At 39.8% G+C, this 25,305-nt stretch overlaps 1 protein-coding gene across 6 annotated transcripts in view; it reads right to left on the bottom strand.

Moving 5' to 3' along the window:
• AFF1 (ALF transcription elongation factor 1) overlaps nucleotides 1-25,305 on the bottom strand; it is a 227,663-nt gene that overhangs the window by 65,763 nt on the left and 136,595 nt on the right. For 5 of the 6 annotated variants that reach the window (XM_047717917.1, XM_047717918.1, XM_047717921.1 and 2 more), the window contains 3 exons: nucleotides 6,352-6,396; nucleotides 1,163-1,249; nucleotides 164-200 (listed from right to left, as the gene is read on the bottom strand). In XM_047717917.1, the coding sequence (XP_047573873.1) occupies nucleotides 164-200; nucleotides 1,163-1,249; nucleotides 6,352-6,396 (169 nt within the window). The remainder of the gene's footprint in view (nucleotides 1-163; nucleotides 201-1,162; nucleotides 1,250-6,351; nucleotides 6,397-25,305) is intronic. The other variant, XM_047717922.1, reaches the window with a different exon arrangement.

Below are 25,305 nucleotides of genomic sequence, written 5' to 3'. Positions count from 1 at the left end.
TCTGAAATTCCACCTAAAGAACAGCTTATTGCTTGTGCTCCCTTCCTAGTCTTTCAAAACAGGAAGCCCTCATCTGTGCTGGGCTATTTTTCATTTTATTTTTTTTATATTAAAACAACAAAAACTTTGCTTTGGTCTCCAATGCAATAAAAGCTCCACTTACTTTGGTTTTGGGTTGCAGAACTGATGTGCTGAGAATCCTAGAAAGAAAAAAAAAATCTCTAGTTATTAAAATATTAAGGTTTATAAATCTAAGGCTGCATCACTGCTAACTGTGATGAACACTGATAAATGGGTTTTATTTTTTCTATTTATTACTTATTTCTTCTACTCTTACCTAGAACTTATTTTTCCTTGGGTGTTGAGCAAACATCTATTTATTTATTTCCACAAAGTATAATGTTTTACCTTAAAGCCAGTAACAAAGAACAACATTAAAAAAAACTATCATGAGAAAATATGTAAAGTATCTAATACAACAAATTCAGGTCTGGTAGATATAACCTCTTTTGAAAACAGTTTCATGGAAAGAAATAGCTATGATATATTAAGAGTATGCATGTATACCAACCTGGACAGAACACAGATCTGAAGGTGCTATTCTATACCCTGAAGCTTATCCCAAAATACAAATAAGCAAAGGAAAATGGGAGTGTTTAAAACACACTGTTCAAAACTACTTCAACGGAAACATGCAAGTCAGCAACTGATCCACTTGTTATTAAAACCAGCACTAACGTAGATGATCACAGCAAACCTGAAGAAAATTAGGAGGCATGAAAAGTCTAAGATCTACGTGTTACACATGTACCTAAATTCCAGATGAGGAATCAGACAACTACCTCGCTTACTTACCCTGGACTTCTGTTTTCCCATGTCTCAGTAAGAAGACTCAAATGAGAGAATTGACTGAAAAGCCCAAAAAACTTTCATAAGCTATAAAACCTTGTACAAATATATATAAGATGTTCCTACTCACATTAACTTGGGGAGTGAAGTGTTTGAAAACATTATGAAGCACTTTAAGAAGCTAAATTAGTGGCAAATTTAACCTAATCTGTGAAGATTTCAACAGTCAGTACTAGGTTAATCTAGCTCACAACAATACTTCAGACTTTCAAGAGGTGTGGATACAGTGCCTGCTGTACTTGGAAGGAATTACCTTTGTGGGAAAAGGAAATTTGGAGGGCTCAGCTGTACTAGGCGTGTGTATTGCTGTCAAAGGAGGCGGCCATGAGTGGGTCATTTCCTGGAAAGAGATTTGGAAAAGAAAGAGTAAATTATAAATAGAACACTTACTGCTACATAAGTTAACTTTTTAAACTAATGTAAAGTGCACTGGTGGTAAATAAAAAGTGGAATCTTAAAAGTTATTTTACTTTTTTAAAAGACTCCTACTTAACGGGTTATGTTCAAACGCTGAAAACCTCCAACTCACCAAACAGAAATCAGTCCAAAGAAGAAAATCAAGAATACAGAACATGAACGGTCTTAACACTGTATAAAGCATATAAACAGTAATAGGTATTAACAGAGCTTATGTAACTGGGAGCATGGAGTCTCTACTCAATGCTTTCTTTCTCCTTCAGCTTCTTTATTGCATTTCCTGGAATTATTTAAGTTCAAAGGAAGAAGAACTTTCCTGTTTGACTTAAGCAAACAAGTAATTCAGGTCACTTGTTCCACTTGGGAGAGTTTTAATGGATTTGACCCTCCCCTGATACACACTATTAGTACATACAAATTTTTTTTTTGAGGAAGGGGCCTTAAAAAATTACCTTCCCTTTCCAGTAATAGAAGTTTCACTTCTATTCACTATTTTCATGGAGGCAAGATTTCTCCCTCACAAATTAATATATTTATCTTGACATGAATTCTTCTTTTCTAAGCACACTCATGACCTAACAGTCCATTTTGCTAAAACACTGGGGGAAAACGGGTCAGATTAAACATGTGTAATCACAAATACATGCATGCATGTGTGTGTTCACACACGCACACACACACTTTGGTAAAGAGCTAAAATGGCATTGGAGATCATTCATATCAACTTTTTTTTTTTTAAGATTTTATTTATTTGTGAGAGAGAGAGAGAGAGCTCAATCAAGAGGAGCAGCAGGCAGAGGGAGAAGCAGACTCCCTGCTGGGTGGAGAGCCCGGTACGGGTCTCAATCCCAGGACCCCGGGATCATGACCTGAGCTGAAGACAGATGCTTAACCAACTGAGCCACCCAGGTGTCCCTCAACCCCTTCATTTTTATAGATGAGAAAACTGAGTCAGAATGACTAGATCAGGCTGATGGCTGAGAACACAGAGCGTGGGTTTGCTCCTCCGGTCTAACAGCAGGAAGTTCATTCCCACATGTGTCACACTTGCCTGGGAAACTGGCTTAAAGATGGACAGGCAACTTCCTACCAACAAGCTGATGACCCCAGACTGTGCTGAATTACTTCACTTGTACAACACAGTATATTACAGAACACTGCACTCTTTTCAGAGTGCGGACAACCTCTCCATTACCAAAGAAATGCCACCTGATCCTTGAACAACTGGAGATGGATCTCTAGCAGTATTTCCATTCCCAACCTCTGCACCTTCTCCCTTGCCTTTCCCCACAGCCACTCTCTGGGCTGCTATCACCGCAGGACAGACATAAGTGACCTGCCACAGGGATAAGCAAAGTCTCCGAGGCTAGCTTTCTTAATTTTTGCTAAAGGTGAAGACATACCCCTGCCTACAGACTAACCCTCTGTTTTGTGCAGCACAAAGGAAGAATTCTGTCCTCAAATCCCGGACTGGAATCTGAACTCTGATCTTTACCAGCCCCAGGGAGCCCAAGGTGCCTGAGCCCTCTGGCACCTGTTCTCAGTGAAAGGTGAACTAAGACCATTTATTTTCCTGAGGGGTGATAATTTATGTACTGTTGTATTGGTCATAGAAAGTACTTAATAAATTAAGAGCATCCTAACTTCTAATTAAGTCTAGTTTCTCAAGAATATCAATATTGCACCAAAGAGAGCTCCCTCCTGTTTTATTTATTTTACTATCCTTTAAGGAATGGGATCATTATATTGCTACAATGTAAAAATGCAATTAATTGAAGTGTTTGAAAGTATCCCCTCTCTTCGTTTTCCAAGAATTTTTTTAGAATCCCAATGGTATCTATGGCTTTTAGTCACCAATTATTCCCAGAAAATGTCTATTGTACTCACAATGCCCAAGGCTGCCCCAGCTATTAAATTAGGCCGTTGGAAAGTGCATCAACTCTTTCAGGCCCTAAGTTGTTTGCCAAAAGTCTGAAAGAATTTATATACTTCCCTAAATGCCTAGCTTACTGGAGGGAGTTAGGCCTTAGGAGAATCGCGGCCATAAGGCGAGGAGGCTGCCCACAATTGCATGCAAGGCCAGGAATTCGCTACCCACCTTAGCAATAACTTATCATCACACCTGCCTCAGTCTTGGCTTCTAGGCACCATGGATGCTATAGCTTCTCACTCTCCACCTTGCTCCTTCTACTCTAGACACACCACCTAGCTCCTGATGCTCTTCTATTATACCGACCTGTTCCCACCTCAAAGGTTTTTTGCATTCTTTCCTCTTCATTCACCTGCCGTAGGACTCACAGTACTTAGCAATACCTGACATTTTTATTACATAATTATCTTTCCCCACAATCCCCTTTAGAGCAAGAACTCAAGTCGTCTTCATACAGAATCCCCAGTGCCTAGGAAAGTATTTGAGCCTTAGTGGGCATTTGTTGCATAAATGAATGAACGAACGCTAGTGCTGCCACTGACTGTCACAGCGTCACTGGGAGGCTACACCGAGGTCATGTCCCCGAGGACTGTACTAACTTTCCCAGGAGGTTGCCCAGGCGATCACACTGTAAGGGGAGAACAAGCTGTTTCCATACACCCAATGAGGACATGAGGGCACAGTGCCCTGTCTGAAGCTCGTATGGGACCAATTCCTAGTTTCTAGTAGTGTCTATCTGGTATCTCCTTACCCCCATTAGCCTTCAGAAATACAGGCCACTCCCTCCCCTTCATTAAAACACTTCCATTTTTAATATTTCCACCAGAGAACCAAATAGTATCATCTACGACTGATTTTTTTTTTCTGTTAGGGAACTATTTACTGCTTCTATTGCCCATCAGAAAGATTTACGTTAGGATTCTTGGCGATCTTCATAGATTGCTCATACAAGAGAAGAACAAGAACCATGAGGCAGAGGAAAATACCTGGATCAGCAAGAGAGGGGGAGCTAGATCACACGCCAGAGATCATCTATTAGCCCAGGGCCTTCAATTTACTTGCAAGGAAACCAAGGCCCAAGGCAGTACACGTGATGTAGCTGGAGCTCCAAAGAGAGGAGAAAAGAAGGGGCACAGACTCCAAGTCTCTGCTGTGCAAAGGCCTGTGCCCCTTCTCAGTCCAGGACAGCCTTCTGTCTGGTTTCTGTACAATTTCCAAAAGAAAAAACTCCTCTGGTTGTCTGCATTAACCATTCACTTTCATGTATTTCCAGGTAAGGAAAAACCCATCAAAGTGATGTTGGCTTAGAGGTGGAGAGTTTATTAAATGGGTTTATTAAATTAAAATTGTTTGTCTGGTGCTCTAATACCATCGTCCTAATTAAGGGATTCCACAAGTAATATATTAACCCACATCAAAACCTAAGAGTAGCATTTGACATATACAGAAGACAAACTTATCTACATTGTTGCATATACTTTTGTAGTAACTATAAAACAAATCACATACACTTTCAGAGAAAATGCTAAACCTTATTTTACAACTAAGTCATCTGTTGTTTTTATGACTCATCATACCAAAAGATTTCAGAAATCGCAGAAGGAAAGGATGAAACAAAAGCTTGATCAAGATAACCTGTTTATTATTAATCGTTCAAGTTGCTTCAGAAATACTGCTCAATTCTAGCAGAACAAAGCATGTTTTCTTAGAGATATTTCTTTCTCAGAAGATCCTAACTTCAAAAGTAGGGGACAAAGAAAACAAAAATGATGGGACTACTTTCTATACTTTCTAAACATCTGGGCAGGCACTACCTTAGTCAAAATTTTTGCAAGTGAGAAGGTAAGCTATAGAATTACTGGTTTCAGGGGCGCCTGGGGGACGCAGTCGGTTGAATGTCTGAGACCCTTGGTTTCAGCTCAGGTAGTGATCTCAGGGTCATGACATCAAGCCCCGCACTGGGCTCTGGGAGGAGTCTCTGTCTCCTTCTACCAAACCAACTCCCCTAATCGCACTCTCTCTCTAAAATAAATCAATAAATCTTAAAAAAAAAAAAAAAAAAAAAAAAAAAAAAAGAACTGGTTTCAGTTCCACCTTACTTTACAACGGAAAATTAAAGGAAAAAATTGGGCAAACATGTATTTTGAGGGAAAGTGAGCAGTGATGATACAAATGAACAGGTCCATGTGTCATGTATATTTGCACTTCAAAAATAAGATCAGAAAACTTCTAGTAAAAGATAAAGCAAGAATATCATTAAATCCCACACAGAGGAAAGTTAAAAAGCTGAAGAAAAAGGATGAGAAATAAACAAAACCCTTAGTTACTACTATTATAGTACTTGGGGGGCATTAAATTTAGCTCTAGATTTCCTGGAAATTAAAGCCAAAATGGGAAACTCAACAACTTATATAATTCTTCTCTGATAAAAAGAAAGCATGCTGGTTCATGAGAAGAATGGATTTATTTTTTCCTGGAGCTGAATTCTAGGAGGCATTTGTTGTCCTTGTGCAAAAAGCCTTGAACCTACACATGATGGGTTCAATGATATATCTGCAGAAGCAGTACAAATGTTCATGGCACCATCTCAAGAAACAAGAGTGAAAAATAACCCTTCACGGTAGGCTTATAGATGTCCATTTACTTTCTACTGCTTTTTAAAAAATTCCTTTAAAAATTCATGGCCTCACTAAAGATGAGGCCATACCTATCGGGTGTGACCTACAAAATACCAAGAGGGATACATCTAGCACTATTTAACCCCTTAAATTAAGAGGCCTTCTCTTCCTGAGAAGTGAGCCACTCTTGTGGGTCTTTATGAACAACCATCAGAAAAACCTGAGCGAGGTCTTGAAACTCTAGTCCAAATGCCTTGCAGCTTGTAGACTTTAATTAACAGAATCTGTCAGAGAGCTCCATTAGGCTCTTAAGAGTCCCTCTGTTCCTATTCTGGTTTATTTTGCATTGGAAGGTGTGAGGAGGGGAACTGTTTGAAGGGGTTTGGAATGGCAACTGTTCATTAAAGTCAAAGTCAATGGATATCCGTCTACTTCCTTCAGTATTTCTTCAAATGGAGAAACAGTAAAGGAACTCACCTTCAGAATCTCTTCAACACAATGAACTTCATTGGAGTAGGTCTGCTAAAAGTGGGGGAAAAAAAAAAAGGAAAATCTTAGCACAAACAAACAAAATCCAACTCAAGCGATGATACTAGTGGGTACTGGTATTCATCCAGCAACACTGCTGCAAGGGTGACCACCTTAGGACCACCTTTCACTGGCAGAGTAGTAGGAGCTTCACATTCTGGAGCAAACAAGACCAGAGACCAACCTGACTTCATCCGGGGGGGAACGCTTCTGCTGGAGACAAATGGAGACTAATTTGGACCCTCGGGTCAACATTTCCAAAGGAAAACGTATACCTTAAAGAAAATTAGTAAATCTAGAGGAATAATAGACATAATGAAAGTGGAGGCAGAAAGACAGGAAAGAGGGGTCACAGCTTGCTCCGTAGTAACATCTGTCCAGCCAGCCAAGGGAAATGAACACAGTGATGGAAATCAGGTGGACACCTCAGTGAGCCCACAGTAAAGAGGCGAACACCAAATCAAGGATAGTTTAGATTTTCTGGGTAATAATCTAGCTGGCCAAAGACTGTCTTTAAAATAATGGCATTCACTCTAATGTCTCTACCCCTCCTTCAAGTCAGCATTTCACAGTATATATGCACATGTATACACACACGTACACACAAACATGCCCCGTATTTCCCCAGAGAAAGACCCCAGGGAGAGAGGAGTTTTCCTAGTGGCCTCTATGAAAGATCTACTACTTATACTTCTTCCTGATTCTCAGCTAAACAAATGACAGCTGCTACCACTACTATCACCACCACAGCCAGTGTCTAGGAAATGTCATTTTTACAGTCTTTATATCTTTAAGTGCAAAGAAAATGGAAAAGTAAAACAAAAAACACTAAAACAAAACAACAACAACCAAAAAAAACAATTTTTCCTTAACTAGAGACATGAAACAAATCCCATGACCTCATCCTTTTCACTGGAAAAGCAACTTTTTGCTCTGTGTCAATTCAGAGCCAAGTGCCCTGGGCAAGTTCTATACAACACACACCCCTCCTGTGACTGCCACTACTGTGTGCATAAAGCACTGGTCTTCCCAGTCCGTGGGGTCCAATACCTGCCTCACAGCTGGAGAGGAGAAGAAAGGGGTTTTTTCCTGGCTCTCATTTCTAATCTGAGTGTAATTTAATACAGCATTAGTTGCCAATTCCTGATCTAGGATTCATTAACTCACCACTCCAGTTTAAGGATGAAGGAAAAGGAAAGAAAAGAGCATATAACACTCACACGGTCGTGCAATCAAACTGAACAGGCATGTCAATGTTCAAATGTGATTTACCCTGACTGGGTCTGTTCTTAAAACATGCAAATTTCATGGAAACAATTGTGTCGAAATGTTTGCACTTTGATATTTTTGAGGAAGTTAGAAGGTATAACCAAAGAATCAAGGGTATCCCTTGATGTCCTATCAGATCTGCCTTTAGGCATTCTGCATGTCACTAACTACATTTCCTTACCTGCTTTTTGGTTTTTTCAAAACCATTAAGAGATGCCTAAAAATTGGGCCAAACGTAACCAAACCTTTTAGTACAAATGTCAGAAACAGAACTGAATGCTGTTTTGACCTGAGAGTAAAAGGTAAGAATAGTCTATGGTTTCAATTTTTCACATGCATCATCAGGAAAAATAACAATTATAAGTTGAAGGTGAATCAATACAATAGAGCATATAGCATATTACTACCGACCCTGGTCAAACAGTCCCCTCATTCCCATCTGTTCCTGGAATGCAAACAGGAATCCAATCAACATGTCTGGGAATCAACGAAATAGTGAAGCATGTTGGAATGAGAGAGAAAAAGATTTGCCCACTGCTTCTGACAGAATGAGATGTGAAGGCTGTAACTTCAGGACGCTAATAAAAGACTTTCCAATCTTCGTAATTATTCAAGGAGTCAACACTTAGCCAAGATGCTTTATGTCACTAAAAGATTTTTTTCCTAAAGCTTTATTACATGAGATGAAGCAGAACTGAAGAAATTTTTCTAAAGCTCAGAATTTATTAGTATCTGGGTATGATAAATATTGCTAAGTAGACAAACTTTAACCCATTTAACCCATTTAAAATTGTAAATAAGGTCTTAGTGTTCAAGCATTCATTCGTTTTATTTACTGTGATTTTTTCCTATTAGATCCACTATGAGAGTGGGAATATTTCAAGGGAGTGCAGGAATTCCATTCCAAATACATGAGGGTATTAACATATTTAAAGACCTCTGAGCAGCACTGTTTATAATAGCAAATAACTGGAAATAATCAAATACCCAAAAACAGGAGTCTAGCTAAAGACCTTCACACATCCACACAGCAGTGTGCTACAGAGAATTAAAATAATAATGTAAATGTACGGGCTTGCATGGAAAGATGCTTAAGATATTTTCAATTTGTTCTTTAGAAATAATTTTGTATTGAGAGAAAAGTTGTGAAAACAGAAAATAGAAAAAAAAATTCCCACAAACCGTTCACCCAGATTCCCCAAATGTCAGCATCCTACCACATTTTTTATTTTTTTCTCTCCCACCCATCTACCCTGAACCATTTTTAAGAGTAAGTCAGAGAGAGTTAATGCCCCTTCACTCTTAAATACCTCTGTGAGTACCAAGATGTATTTTTAAAATGATATTTAACTATTTAACAGAGGGGAGGTTTCCAAGATAGTCTGAATAACACGAGCCCATTTTATGTTCCATCTACCTGAGATTCTGATCTCTACTCTTCTGCCGACCCAAATTAGAGACTCTAGTTTAAGAGGGTATGTGTTTCAAATGTGTCTGCAGAGAAAGATCTGTAAGGACAGGCTCCCTTGTTTCATCAAGTAGAGTCTGGCACCTCCAAGTCTGCTGCCAGAAGGAGACCTTCCAAAAGGGGGGGGGGGGGGGGAGTTCAACAAACCATTATGGCCCAATCCCTTACTTAAAATCCACTTTGGCCACAGGGTCTCCCACTGAGCTCTGCCATTCCTGCTGGGAGAATCCAGGCTCCTTGGAACAAACACTGCAGCCCAAGAGGAAGTAAACACTAAGCCTCTCTAAAGCACAGCCTAGTTAAGGCTGAAGATCTTCAGGTAAGACCTCCCCAAAGAATAAGAGGTGACAAAAAGCAACAACAAGGAAAATCTCTGCTAGCTGCACGAATCAGGAAGTTGTACTTCGCAGGTCCCTTCCTCGTCCAGCTCTTGCTCCCAGTGTGTAGACAGTGACTACAACCACAAATCCTACTACCGTCTCTCACATTCAACATCTAGGTTCCTAGGGGAGTGCAGCTCTTCCCTCCTGCCCACTTGTGGCTACCTCACAAATCTGGTGTCTGTGTGTAGACTGACCTCGTTTCCTCACTAGGGTATGGCCTTAACACAGGAACCGTAATTCTATTCAACTAAAAATAAAATGATAGCAGCTACTTACTGAATACCTATTGTACCTGGCATGGCATTAACCTCTTTACCTACTATTATTTCCTCTATTTGATACCATCTATTGTAAAATGCAACAGCATTGGCTTGGGGGGCAGAGGCAGGGAGACTGCACTAAATGTCCCCATCAATTGTAGATCTGGCCCTCATTACAGAAACATAAAAATGACATACCACAGCTAACGTTACATTCAACTATGAAAAGCTAGAAGCTTTTCCTCTAAGATGGGGAATAAGACAAGGATGCCTACTTCTGCCACTTTATTCAACAGAGTAACTGGAAGTTACTAGGCACAGCAATCAGACGAGGAACAAAAGGCATTCAAACTGGAAAATAAGTATAACTGTCCCAATTTGCAGATGACATACTATATATAGAAAACTCTAAAGACTTCACCAGAAAACTATTAGAATAAATGAATTCAGTAAAGCTTCAGGATACAAAATAATATACATAAATCTGCTGCATTTCTGTATACTAGTAACTATCAGAAAGAGAAATTAAGAAAACAATCCCAGGGAGTGCCTGGGTTAAGTGGGTTCAGCCCCACTGGGCTCAGTGGGTTAAGTCTCTGCCTTCAGCTCAGGTCATGATCTCAGAGTCCTGGGACTCAAACCCTCCCCCGAAAAATCTGGCTCCCTGCTCAGCAGGGAGCCTGCTTCCCCACCCTCCCACCCCTGCCTCTCTGCCTACTTGTGATCTCTCTGTCAAATAAATAAAATCTTAAAAAAAAAAAAGAAAAGAAAAAAAGAAAACAATCCCATTTATAATTACATCCAAAAACAAACCCATACAAAACACCTAGGAATAAATTTAAACAAGAAAGTAAAAGACCAAGACTCTGAAAACGAGAAGACCCTGATGAAAGAAACTGAAAATAATACAAATAAACAAACATATATCATGCTCATAGACTAGAAGAATATTGTTAAAACGTCCATACTACCCAAAAATAAAACATTCATACTACCCAAAACAATCCACAGATTCAGTGTCATCTATCAAAACACCAATGGTATTTTTCACAGAACTAGAACAAACAGTACTGGAATTTGTACAGAACCAAAATAGACTCAAACAGCCCAAGCAGTCTTGAGAAAGAAGAACAAAGCTGAAGGTATCACACTCCCTGATCTCAAACTATACTACAAAGCTATAGTAAGCAAAACAATATGGTACTGGTACAAGAATAGACACAGAGAGCAAGAGACCAGAATAGAGTCCAGAAATATAAACCTGCTTGTACAGTCAATTAATCTTCAACAAAGGAAGCAAGAATATACAATGGGAAAAAGACTCTTAAATAAATGGTGCTGGGAACACTGGACAGCTACATACAAAAGAATGTAACTGCATCACCTTCTTACATCATACACAAAAATAAACTAAAAAATGGATTAGAGACTTAAATCTAAGACCGGAAACCATGAAAGTCCTGGGGGTGGGGGGGAACCCTAGGCAGTAATCTCTTGGACATCGTCTAAGCAGTACTTGTTTGGATCTGTCTGCTCAGGCAAGAACAAAAGTAAAGATAAATAAATGGGACCACATCAAACTAAAAGTCTTCTGCACAGTAAGGGAAACTATCAGCAAAACAAAAAGGCAACCTACTGAATGGGAGAGGAGAATATTTGCAAATGATATAATCAATAAGGGATTAACACTCAAAATACACACAGAACTCACGACTACTATCCAGAAAACAATCCAATTAAGAAATGGGCAGGATGCCTGGGTGGCTCAGTCGGTTAAGCCGCTGCCTGCCTTCAGCTCAGGTTGTGATCCCAGGGTCATAGGATCAAGTCCCACATCGGGCTCCTTGCTCAACAGGGAGCCTGCCTCTCTCTCTCTGCCTCTGCCTGCCACTGTACTTGCTTGTGCTCTTTTTCTGACAAATAAATAAAGTCTTAAAAAAAAAAAAATGGGGGCGCCTGGGTGGCTCAGTGGGTTAAGCCTCTGCCTTCGGCTCAGGTCATGATCTCAGGGTCCTGGGATCACGCCCCACATGGGACTCTCTGCTCAACAGGGAGCCTGCTTCTTCCTCTCTCTCTCTCTCTCTCTCTCTCTCTCTCTCTGCTTACCTCTCTGCCTACTTGTGATCTCTCTCTGTCAAATAAATAAATAAAATCTTAAAAAAAAAAAAAAAAGGAAAGACTTAACAAAGGAAATAAACTCATAGATACAAAGAGCAATTTGGTTGCCAGAGGAGGGGAAGGGGTTTGGGGGCGGCTGAGGAAAAGGGATAAAGAGATACAAACTTCCAGTTATAAAATAAATAAGACACAGGATGCAATCAATGTACAGCATAGGGAATATAGTTAATAACAGGTAACAACTTTGTATAGTGACAGATGGTAGCTAGATTTATTATGGTGATCACTCCATAATGTATATAAAGATTGAATCACTATGTTGTACAATTGAAACTAATATTGTGTGTCAATTACACTTTGGCAACAACAAAATAAATCTCTGAGGGAATTCTGTATTAACACTCCAATTCTATCAACTTCCGTGGTATGTATTATCCCGTTTTCTAAAGTGAGATTGAATTTTGGAGAAATTAAGGTACATGTCCGAAGTCACACAATGCTCTGGACTGGCTGAGGCTGGGTTCACAACAGTGTTAAAACTACCTTTCCAAACACCTCCAACATTCGGGCAAGGGACAAACACGTTTTAGCATTTTAAGGAGGGGACGTGATTCCAGTTGTCTTATGCATGACCAAACACATTTTTTTAAGAACAATGTTTTGCCTCTGTTCGTGCAAAGTAGTACTCTGGGATTCAGATCTAACTGCCTCTTAGCACTACAGGTGCGTCAGACTAGAAAAGGCATCAACACTGGCCTCGTTCTGATTTCTTACTCCTCTTGGAATGACACCGTAAGCATACGGAAATGCACTGATATCAAAATAAAATACGTTCGTAAATGTCTTCTAAGCATGACTCAAGTTTGTTTTAGTTTTAGTAAGCTGAAAAGAGCTGGAGGGAAGAACTCACCACTGAGACCAGGAAGCCCTTCGCAATATTGTATCTTAAGTCTCTCAAGTTTCAACAGAGCAGCACTTCTGTAACAACGCTGTTCTCAAACACCCTTAGTTATCACTAACCAGGAACCGGAGGGAGCACAAAGGCAGCATGCAGAGGAAGGAAGCCAGAAGATCTTGAATTCTAGCTCTGGCTCTGCTGAGGACTGGCTCTCTAATGCCGCCTGAGATTCAAGTTCTTTGGGACTATTTCCTGATGGTGATAAAGGGATAGTATTACCAATCCTAACCAATACACATCTGCTGGTATGCTTTCAGGCTCAGAACTCAGAACATGAAAATAAATTTCCAGATTTTAGCTTTAGAGACTTCTTACACACTAGTTCATCCAAATTATATGTCAATGTCTTAAGTAACAGACTACTGGAAATAAACGTACTGGGGACAAAAGGGAAATTTTTTGCATTGTTTCCTCCTTAGAAACATTAGGACTACTCTTAGAAACTATTTTTCACCTGACTGGCAAAACAAAAAACTGACAATACTGTGTCTATAAGATAGTTATGAGGAAACAGGCACTCTAATACACTGGTTAGTGGCAGGGTAACAGGTCACAACTTTGGAAGACCCCAATTAGGCAAAAGCCCCCAAATTCTAATTTTCTGTACTCTGACACAGCAATGTGGCTTCTAGCACCAACTTCTAGGTGTACACACAGTCATCTGTACAAAGTTAGTCACTTCAGCCTAGTTTGCAAATAGTGAGAGACTGGGAACAATCTAAATGCCCATCTAGGGATAACTGGCTAAGAAAACTGTGATACGTGCCCCTTACACAAAAGTACTATGCAGCTATGACGGAATGAGGACTGTCTTCATGTACTGATTTGGGGGCAATCTCCAAGATGTATTGTTAAGCAATAAACATAAAGGGAAAAGGGGAAAAAAATAGGTGCAGTGTATGCCAGGATCTGTATCAGTGACAAGACAATGGAAGAGAACATGAAGGTGGAGTTACTAATGATACCTGAAACACCACTGAGAATATGGACGAGAGGAAGCCTGGCACATCAGCGGCTTCCAGAAGGGAGAATTAAGGGGTCGGGGGGTGTCAGTGGGAAGCTTTTCTATGTACATATTTTTATCCTTTAAATTCTCTATCACAAAATAGATTATCTATTCATAAATAAAAAGAAAATCAGGCTGAGATTTTTAAAAATAGGGATAAAAATTTTTACTCAAAGTACAGTCAAATGTCTTCTGCCACATTTGTCTTTACTTTCTATTAGTCTTCCTCTAAGTGACTTTCCTTCTCCCAAACACACACCTATGTGCATCTATTCCCAGCCTCTTCCTCACTGCTCTGGGCTTGCCCCAGCTAAAGCTCAGTGCGCCGAGCTGCTCGTAGCTTTGCGGTCAGCCTTCCATCGGCGCCTGTGAGGTGTTCCTGTGGAAATCCGGGACTACTGTTAAGGTGTGGGCCAGGGTCTACTAACTAATTCACTCTTTCTTCCCAAACTAACCTACAAAGTCCTTGAAAGAGGTGCACTGTTTGGGTTTGCTTTTTTAGAATCAGTCAAAATACTTAAATACTGAGCAGCCACATATGAAATACACAAAACCTCGTGAGGAAGAAATAAGACAATATATGTTAAAGCTAATGCTATACAAACAAATGCAGGCATTTATCATGAAGATGCCATAATCCCCATTTCCAAGAGATAGATTAGAGAAGGAAACCAAAAGGCCTGCCTGAGCAAGGTTCTGACGCAAAATTAATTTTATTCTGTGAATACAAAGTAAATTCCCTCAACAGCGAGGCCTATTACAAGAACACGCTCATACTGCTTGGGTGTGCCTACTTAGGCTGGAAAGTTATAAAGGTGCTAGAAATATTAGATTTCAGAAGCATCAAGCCCTTTGGGCAACTATCTAAACATCTACTTCCACACCTGGTATTTTAGAAGACTTTTTAAAATCCCTAGACAGATTTATAGGCACACTTATGGTACAAATATTTTTAAACACAAAGCTATAGATCGTTAATATGGAAGGAGGGATAATGAGCTTGGAAACAGAACAGGGCACTCTTAACAGTGTAATAGTATTTGGTAAATTGCAAGCGAACTTTAACTGTTAAATTCTAAAAAATTAGGGGCGCCTGGGTGGCTCAGTGGGTTAAAGCCTCTGCCTTCGGCTCAGGTCATGATCCCAGGGTCCTGGGATCAAGCCCCGCATCGGGCTCTCTGCGCAGCAGGGACCCTGCTTCTCCCTCTCTCTGCCTTCCTCTCTGCCTACTTGTGATCTTTGTCTGTCAAATAAATAAATAAATAAAAATTTAAAAAAAAATTCTAAAAAATTAAACACCCTCCTATCGCTCCCCAAATATTTTCAAGTAATGGAAAGGTTCTGAATAGACCTTAAAATGTGATATGCTCTAATATGTAGCAAAGAATCACTCACATTTCCTTGGAACCCTTTTTTTAAATGCCAAACTGTCTGCCACACATGAAGGCTACCACAATTAATGTCATGCCAATTGCAGAAATCTCTATCTATAGCTCTCCAAATAAATTTTTCAAGGAAAGACAATGATAAAGGACAAAATCATTTTAAAGATGAGGGATGTCTATAGGACACCTACAGTTATCATCCACCAAAAATTTACTATGGAAAGACCATGCTTTCTACTTATATTGGAGGCTCTAGAAAGAGCGGTCGTGTGGAAACAGAGGTGTCACAAACACTGGCAGACCTTTTCTGGAAGTCTCCTTACTCCTTGACTCCCTACCTTCAACTCTAAAAGATAGCCTTAGTGTTTTCATTTGTTTTCCACAGCCTCGTTTCTTATTTGATGGGGTGTAGGGGTTTATTCATCTCTGTGTCTCCCAAGACCTCAGCATAATTCTGGACTAACACAAATGAGCAAGTAATATTTGTGAAACAAATTTGCTTTTGTCATTTCATGGCATCTCTGACAAAATTCAGAAACATGAACTTACCAAAAAGAATGAGTATTTTAGGCAAATTCTCTTTTTCCTATATATTAGAAGCAATGTTTGTTCTTACTTGTAACATTCCAGACAGACATCTTCACAGAACAATGACACTTCTTAAAATACAGAAATCCTCAATTTAAAAAAATATATTACAACAAAATTCCATCACGACCACCAAACCCCATCAGATGTTCTTAAAGAGTATGGGGATGTGAATTTCTCCAGGCAAAGTTTCAGATGTAAGAGTAAAACAGGAGATCATGACTAGTGAGAGAGGGGGTACATCAGACATGCTTGGGTTGGGGTGAGGAAAGGCATGTGTCTCCTTGAGAGAGGACATCAAGAAATATTCTAGGGATGAACACAGAATAAGAATGCTGGAAGCCTGGAAGATGGGGTGACACCCCAATTCACTTATTAAACAAAAGCTAATATCCCTGATTTAAAAGTTCACCTTTAGGTAAACTCCAATTTTTATAGGCAAATTATTATTTCCTTGTCTTTCATGAACTAAAGCAAACTAAAAATGAGAAGAACCCTAAATATTATTACTCAAACTTATAAAACCTCACCAGAAGTATTCTGAACTTTTAAAGATAAGTATGAATATGTTTACTGTTCCTTTCCAGGCACTTTGATTTTACCTAATTTGCTTTAGTATCATTAATATTTAATTTTTCTAAAATGTGTGAAATTGGGGCTCCTGGGTGGCTCAGTGGGTTAGGCCTCTGCCTTCGGCTCAGGTCATGATCCCAGCGTCCTGGGATGGAGCCCCGCATCAGGCTCTCTGCTCAGCGGGGAGCCTGTTTCCTCCTCTCTGCCTACTTGTAATTTCTGTCAAATAAAAAGTAAAATGTGTGAAATTTATAAAAGCTCATAATTTATATTAACTACTTAAAATAGTCTGGAAATTCTGTTTAGATCTCTATTAAAACAAAGTATCTTTTCATTATGGAACCTAGGATCTAGTTCTTAAGATTTGTTTTAAATAGATAAAAATACGGACAGTGACTAGCCTTCCCCACATACATAATTATAAAAACTTCATCTAAATGTACAAATGGGGGCGCCTGGGTGGCTCAGCGGGTTAAAGCCTCTGCCTTCGGCTCAGGTCATGATCCCAGGGTCCTGGGATCGAGCCCCACATCGGGCTCTCTGCTCAGCAGGGAGCCTGCTTCCTCCCTCTCTCTCTCTCTCTCTCTCTCTGCCTGCCTCTCTGCCTACTTGTAATCTCTGTCAAATAAATAAATAAAATCTTAAAAAAAAAATAAAATAAATGTACAAATGAATGTGAACACTAGAAGTGTTGGTTTCATTTATTTTATTACTATTATTTTCCTAAGATTGCCTGAGTGTGTACATTTTAATGTATTTGGCAAGGCTTCTGTAGAGCCACAGGTAACAGTTCCAATTAAAAAAAAAAAAAAATACTGGGGCGCCTGGGTGGCTCAGTCATTAGATGTCTGCCTTCGGCTCAAGTCGTGGTCTCGGGGTCCTGGGATAGAGCCCCGCATCGGGCTCCCTGCTCGGCGGGGAGCCTGCTTCTCCCTCTCCCACTCCCCCCAGCTTGTGTTCCCTCTCTCACTGTGTCTGTCTCTGTCTCTCTCTCTGTCAAATAAATAAATATTTTAAAAATACTATTTATGTTTATGCACCATGTACAGAAATGTCTTCAGTAGATATTATTTATGATGATGTCAACTAGTTTTCTTGGTATAAAAGTTAAGTGGAAGGGGGTCTACCTGAGGCAGGTTTAACTGACTTAAAAACAAAGAACCTGGATGAAAAACAAATGTAAAAAACTTCCCACTGTTTGACAGTACTTCTGTCTAATCTTGGTAATGCACCACCTTTCTAACTTTTTGGCTGAGAACCACTACCATTCAGCATGTAATAAGGTATCAGAAATCTCCAATGCTCTTGAGACTTGAAAACACTGGGCCTTTGATGAGAAGATCACATGAGACCCCATGAAGCCCACTGTGGGCTTAGCAACCATGAATGATTTAGTAAGAGTGGCTAAAAAGGCACTGCTTTAAGGAAGGAAGAAAAAAAAAAAAAAGGAAGGAAGGAAGGAATGAAAGGGAAAGGGAAAAGAAAGAAGGAAAAGAGTAAAGAGCGAGAAAGAGGCATCTCAAAGAACAAGTCTGGACACTGGTTCCAGTGATAATAAACTGACAAGTTCTTTCAAATGAACCAAACTATATGATCTATTCCTTCCAGAAACAACCCTATTCACTGAAACAATCTTAACAGTTTTCTCTAATAGAGACTTAATTTTTTTTTATTTTTGAGTGGGTACATTAATTTGCAGAGCATGAAGACTTTCAATTAAAATATATCACTGTAGGGAGGGTGTTACACTGCAGTGTGATGGTGTTTGATGACCATGCTTACCCCCAATTCCATCCCACCCTTCTTTCTCCTGCACTCACTCGTGTGTGCTCATGCGCTCTCTCTCTCTCTCTCTCTCTCTCTCTCTCACACACACACACACACACACACGCGCGCGCATATGATTGCTCTCTCACAAATCATATTAACTGATGGTTCTGAGTCTAAAACAACACCACTAAATTACTTTGTCAACCACGACCGGATTTATAGATACATAAACCTGTATTACTGCTCCTCCTTTGAGTGTATGTGTCTATCAAACTTAAGTGGCAAACAGTGTTCAGGAACCATGTCTAATTCTATAGGGTGCCTGGACTTTTTTTTCCAAAGCTGAGCAAAAGCTAAGCCTAGAAAGGCACCAGAAAAAAATTTTCCATCAGTTTCTGGATTAGGTTGAAAGAAACTGAAGTCATATGAATAAGATAAGCCATTTAATCCATGCTTTGTCTGAAAGAACATAAAGATTTTTATCTTGGGTTTATTCCAAGAGTAATCTTAACAGTCCCCTCTGGGCTAGGTGTGGGTTGTCTGTCTCCTGGCATGATGACTTTTCAAAACAAAAAACAGAACCCAGTGGAAAAAAAAAGGACAGAAAATTACTGAAGCAGGCATAAATGCTCTGAGGAAGCAATTTGAGCTTCAAACTACCTTGGGGATTACTGATACTATAATAAACAGAGGAGAGAAGGAAAATAAAGATGGCCTTGCCCTTTATATCTAATTCTGAGCAAGTAAATTCCCCCATTTCTTGGGGCTTTAATGTTAAGTAACAAACAACCAGGTTGCTTGCAAGGGTCTAGAAAAAGGGCCAAAGATCATTTTGGGAAAGTAGAATTCATTTAATATTGTAACATTATGAATGGTTACAAATCACTTATTCAATCCTATCATCAAAGAGGACCTAAAATGAAGAGACAATTTTGCTTTTCCAAAATCTATTAAAAACCAGATTCAATCATTCTTTTTTAGGGAAAAAAATAATAAAGTTTACTAATTCCACTGACTCTCTGGTAGATTTAATAATCTTTTTCTTTTCCTGCATTATCTTTGCATGTAAATTTGGTCTGAAAGTTTAGACAAACTGCAACAAGATCCTAGTAGAGCTCATCTCATAAAGTGATTTACTCTACTGGTCAAAGTGAAAAAGTTTAATAACAGTGTTTTGAACAAATATTTAGTCACTCAACAAGTGCTAGGTTTTTTTTGTTTTGTTTTTTAATATATAAATGCAAGGGGCAGGATAAATATATATAAAAATTTTTTCTTTGCAGGGCACCTGGGTGTTTCAGTTGGTTGAGCACCCAACTCTTGATTTCAGCTCAAGGTCACAATCTCAGGGTGGTGAGACAGAGCCCCAAATGGGGCTTCATGCTAAGGGTAGAACCTGCTTGGGACTCTCTCTCTCGTTCTCCCTCCGCCCCTCCCCCAGCTCATGCACCGGCTCTCTCAAAAAAAATAAGCAAAATAAATTTTAGTCTTGCATGTATCTTAAATAGGTATTTCATATGTGCAAATCAAGAACACTCTTTGCTTGTAAAATAAATGTACTCTAATATCTATTTTTTATTTATTTACTTTATTTAAATTAAATATATTTATTATTAATTTATAAATTAAATATTTATTATTTATTTACTAATTTATTTACTTACTTTGATTTATTTACTTAAAGATTTTATTTATTTACTTATTTGAGAGTGTGTGAGTGGCAGGAGGAGCGGAGGGAGAAGGACAAGCAGACTGAGCAGAGCAGGGAGCCCAATGCCCAGCTCAATCCCATGACCCTGAGATCACCACCTGAGGTGAAATCAAGAATTGGATGCCTAACCAAACCAGCTGAGCCACCCAGGTGCCCCTCATACCTGCTGAATTTAAAGCATTTTAAACATTCAGACTATATATAATCACTATTCTAAAAGTTGCAGCAGCAAACAGTTTATGCCCATCATATGACCCAGCTCACAACTTGCCCCACGTCGGTATTTTCCACTCTCACTCTCCCCGTTCTTCTCATTCCCTCAACAATGACACACACCTGCAGTAAAGTTTTAAAAGTACTCTTGACTTAAGCCCAGAGCCCTTAACCTAAGACTCCCAACTGTCTGACAGTTTTTTTTTTAATTTATTTATTTTTAAAGATTGTATTTATTTATTTGAGAGAGAGAGCATGAGGGGGGAGAGGGTCAGAGGGAGAAGCAGATTTATTTCCCACTGAGCAGGGAGCCAGATGCAGGACTCGATCCTGGGACTCCAGGATTTTGACCTGAACTGAACTGAAATGAACCAAGTGAGGTGAAATCAAGAATTGGATGCCTAACCAACCGAGCCACCCAGGCGCCCTGTTTTAAGGCAAGGGTAAGTCAACCCTATCTGTCGTAATTCACAATATTCTTGCATTTATTGTCGTTCCTGATTTCCTAGGCTACAGAATCTATGTGCCAGAGAAGAGAGAATATGAAAAATGGTCGACCATTCCAACAGTGGCAACAAAACAATTCCTTTTGAAAACTGCCTTTAAGAGAAGGGAGGGTCAAATGAGCAGAAGTAAATTACATCTGAGTCGTACATAAATCCAACTGTGGTTCTCCTGACTACTCCTTACACCTGGCACACGGCCTGCTGAGAAGACGCTCTTGGAGCACAGGTCACTTTTTTACTGACAGTGTCATAATCAATCACAGTGCCAGCCTGGGGGATGAGGATAGGAAAGGGCACACGCTATTTAAAAAGTCCTTTCACTCTATAAAGTTCTTTAACTGGTATACAGCCGAATCTTCTGTAAAAATAAGCAATATTATTTATACTGCCACAATAATGCTGTCTACCAAGTAACAGTAGGTGAACCTGAAGAATTTTAGGCTCCAGAGCAGGAAGTCTTATATGCTTTATCTTTTTTTTTTTTTTTTAGATTTTATTTAGGGGCAGCTGGGTGGCTCAGTGGGCTCTCTGCTTGGCAGGGAGCCTGTTTCGCCCCCTCTCTCTGCCTGTCTCTCTGCCTACTTGTGATCTCTGTCAAATAAATAAATCTTCCCCCCCCAAAGATTATTATTATTATTATTTAACACAGAGAGATCACAAGTAGGCAGAGGGGCAGGCAGAGAGAGGGGGGAAGCAGGCTCCCCACCAAGCAGAGAGCCCAATGCAGGGTCTGATCCCAGGACCCTGGGATCATGACCTGAGCTGAAGGCAGAGGCTTTAACCCACTGAGCCACCCAGGCGCTCCTGTTTTATTATCTCTTTTAGTAAAACTTTTAAGAGCCATCTCAATGTCAAACATTGTTTCCTTAATAAAATTCTCTCAAAAGCTTTTTGTAGGACAAAATAAGCCAGTTTCTTCTGGACTTAATTAGAACAAGTTCTTAAAACAAACACTATTTATGACAGGCTTAAGTCACTTGAAAACTCTATCCCTTTCTAAATCTGAAGCTAATAGGTCCTCCGACTCATTTTAGTACACAGTTCCTACTTTTAAAAAAGCCCAAAGGTAGGAGTGCCTGGGTGGCTCAGTCAGTTAAGCGTCTGCCTTTAGCTCAGGTCATGATCCCAGAGTCCTGCCATCCAGCTTCATCAGGCTCCCTGTTCAGCAGGCAGTCTGCTTTGCCTGCTCCGTCTGCCTGCTGCTCCCTCTACTTGTGCTCTCTCGCTCACTCTCTTTTTCTCTCAGTCTGTGTCAAATAAATAAATAAAATCTTTAAAAAAAGAAGAGCTCAAAGGTATAACCTGAATTCAAATCAATCAAGGAAACATTCACACTATAGTAACTTGAGGGTCCGCCCTCCTCTCTCGTTACTTGTGCCCAATTTCTCCACTTTCTTGTTGTTGACACAAGATTCACTACTGCTTCATCTTAAACAAATTCTGTCTTCTGAGGGGAAAAAAATGTAAACACCGTCATCTTCTCTAACTAGCCTTTCAGCACATAAATTTACATCCCACACAGACACAGCCTATGTGACCATGAACTATGCTGAATAAACTAATTAAGAACCAAATAACTGTAAGAATACTAAAATCCATCTCCTACACTTGCCCGTACCAAAGTAAAATTACCTCAAAATATTCTTTTACTGCTGAAAATCAATTATTACTTATAAGTTAAAATTTGGGCAGGAGTCCCACAATCATTTGAATTTGACCCAAATTCCATTTGCTGGAAAACAAAAGCAAAGCAATAAAAGCCAAGGGGGGGAAAGGAGAGAGAGGGAGAGAAACCAGAATGGGGAAACATACACATGTATACACACACACACGCAAGCTTTTAACCTGCCAATATCTTCCATTTGTACCTCTACTTTTTTAGAAAGACAAAAGAAACCATCAGTATTTGCCAAGAGATCTGGAAGTTCAAGACCAGAGTTTGAAAGATGGACCCCCCCCCAAAAAAAAGAAAGAAAGAAAGAAAGGAAAAGAAATCTAAGTGGTAAAGAACTGCTTAAAGTGTTTTTTAATTTCTTTACAAAGGATTGCCAAAAATGGGCTGTGACTGCATACAGATAGAAAACAATAACATTATACTTTTTCTACTTTTACTCCATTCTTTCATTAGAAAGAGACAGTGACAGAGAAAGGAAAATCCATAATCCAAACCAACAACCTCGAAAATCTCAGGAGATATTCAGTCTCTAGTGGCAGCCAAAAGGGGAAGGAAAAAAAAAAAAAGCCGCAGCACACACCACACCACACCACCTGTCTGCTACCTGTCAAGTGTATAGCAAGGGAGGGGCCATGGGAGGGGCCGTACACCTGGGGCTGGAAGCTTACTGACCTTGTTTAGAAGGTCAGGCACGCAGCAGCGCTCAACTAGAGGTTACTCTGACCTTTCTCCTCTTTGATGTTACCCCTAGCAGAGGCGGCAAAAGAGAAGAGAGGCAAGAGAAAGGGAGGGAACAAGAGAAGGGCAGGATGGAGGGAGAGGAAGGGGGAGGGAGAGAGGTTTCTTCCTCTTCTGAGGCCTCACTTTCTCACCTGCTTGCTCCCCACCTGAATGTCAGGCGCGCACTTGCTGGTACTTACTGCGGGGCAGCTGTTCACTGAGGGTACTTACCTCTGTGAGCATGTCTTACTGCCTTCCTACATGGCAAAAAGCTCCCCTGTTTTCCTACATCCCCTTGCCAGCCCTCACCGGTGCCACTAGGCCACTGTCTTTTGTGCGAGAGGCTGCAATGGCGGCCCTGACAGGAAAGAACTTTTAATCTCTTCCCTTGTACTGAGCCATAAGAAGCAGCGAGTGCTCCCGGCACAACTCCCCTGGCTCTGCTCCTAAAAATGCTCTCTCAAGTACACCGTTGCTTAGCAATATTCGCCTTCCCCCTGTACATTTGAAATTGGCAACATCTGTCCCTTTAGCAGTTTTGACTTGTGCAAAGCACCATGCTCACAGTTTAAAAACATACGGCTTTAGGAAATGGGCAATCCTCCACTCTTCCTGTCACAACCAGGCATGTGAAGACCCCCCCAAAATGGTTTAAATCTTCACTCTGCTGTACTTTGCTTTCAAGGTTGATATAAAAATTTTCATGATTTAAAAGTGCCAATAGCACAAAAGCAAAATTTGGAAGCCACCACTGGGAGTTCCTATTAAACCCCACCTAATAAGTGTCTGCAGGATGACACCTGAGGATGGGCGGGAAGTAAATGCCATTCAGCTCAAAATTATCTAACTAATTCTATCACCAGGTACTATATACACATATGTATCAGAGAAAACATAATGCATATTAGTAAGTATGTATAACATATAAATACAGGCAATGTATTCACAGACTAGGATAGGCAATGTTCACGCTCACATCAGAACCCAACTGCATTAACAAAAAGACACCAACACAGACACACACACACTGATCAATGGCAAAGGAACCTAAAGAGTCTAGAGAAAAAAAAAATCATTTAAGTAATTCCAGCATTATGTATTTCAAAACAAATGATCTTAAGTTTCCTAAGCTTTTTAAATTTATCCCTCAACAGTCATCTTAGTATTTTGCTAAAGTTACTCATTAACGTGAAAGTAGTTCATAATGCTGTAATTTTACACATAAGAAAAAAATCTAACATAAAAATGATTTTTATGGGTAGTATATAGGTTCTGCAAATAACTTTACTTACCTAATACACTGATGGGAAATAAAAATCCGAGTAATAAAAAGCATAAAAGTCAACAGAGAACTGAATGACATACTCTGTGCGTTGGAACTTTGGTGTGCCATTATTTTTGTTTCTTTAAAGAAATCAGGATACAGTTTTCTTTTTGGCCAAACCAATTTTGACAGATTAGAAACACATGTTTTCAAAGACATTCTATAGGAACAGAGTTCCAGCTACAAAGGGCAGGGTGACCTACTGGTCTCATCAAGTCTACCTGGAACTCATAAGCAGCAGAAAAGACTAGGTGATTCTTATGGCCACTAAAAATACATCCAAATGGTCCTTGATTCTGCAAATTTAATGGCAGCCCTGAATTCCCATTAACCTGCATGGATCTATAATCCTGCTTAGCCAACAAACATGACTTCAACACCCCAGAAACCACTTCCCATCGTAGCTCATCACTCATACATGCCCAGATGCAAACAGAAATTCTGGTGAAGTGAGGCTTTTTACTGCACTTTATGAGAGGAACCTGAGCAGACTTTGCAAGCGGGGATTCTCAAAAGTCTCAAATGTTCCTCCAAGTCACCCTCAGTGGTTCTGGCCTTGCAGGGTAGTGCTTTTGAGCAAGGGTCTGCCCCAAACTAGACAGACCAACTTCCAGATAAGGCTCTGCCAGGAACCAACTAATTACAAGCTCACAGCATGGAAAAGGCTTAAACACAGTACCTGGTAGACTGTACATTCTTAATAAAATATATCATTTTTACTCTTATACTCTTACAAAAGCCTCAGTTTTTTAAAAATTTTCTTTTTCCCATCCTACTAAACTTTCCCACTTCTCCACACCACCACCCAAAAACAACCTTTATTTAATTAATGTGTATGAAAACTTCCTCTGGAAGGGGGGAGAGAACTCTGAAGGAATGAATGAATGACAACAAACTTTCTATTTTTTAATAATTATATAATATAATCCTTGCTTGTACCTTCCTCTGATTTATCCCTGAACAGCCAAGGTATCCT

Source organism: Lutra lutra, chromosome 2 (assembly GCF_902655055.1).
Source record: "Lutra lutra chromosome 2, mLutLut1.2, whole genome shotgun sequence".
NCBI lineage: Eukaryota > Metazoa > Chordata > Mammalia > Carnivora > Mustelidae > Lutra > Lutra lutra.
This window is presented reverse-complemented; position numbering and strand designations above follow the sequence as displayed.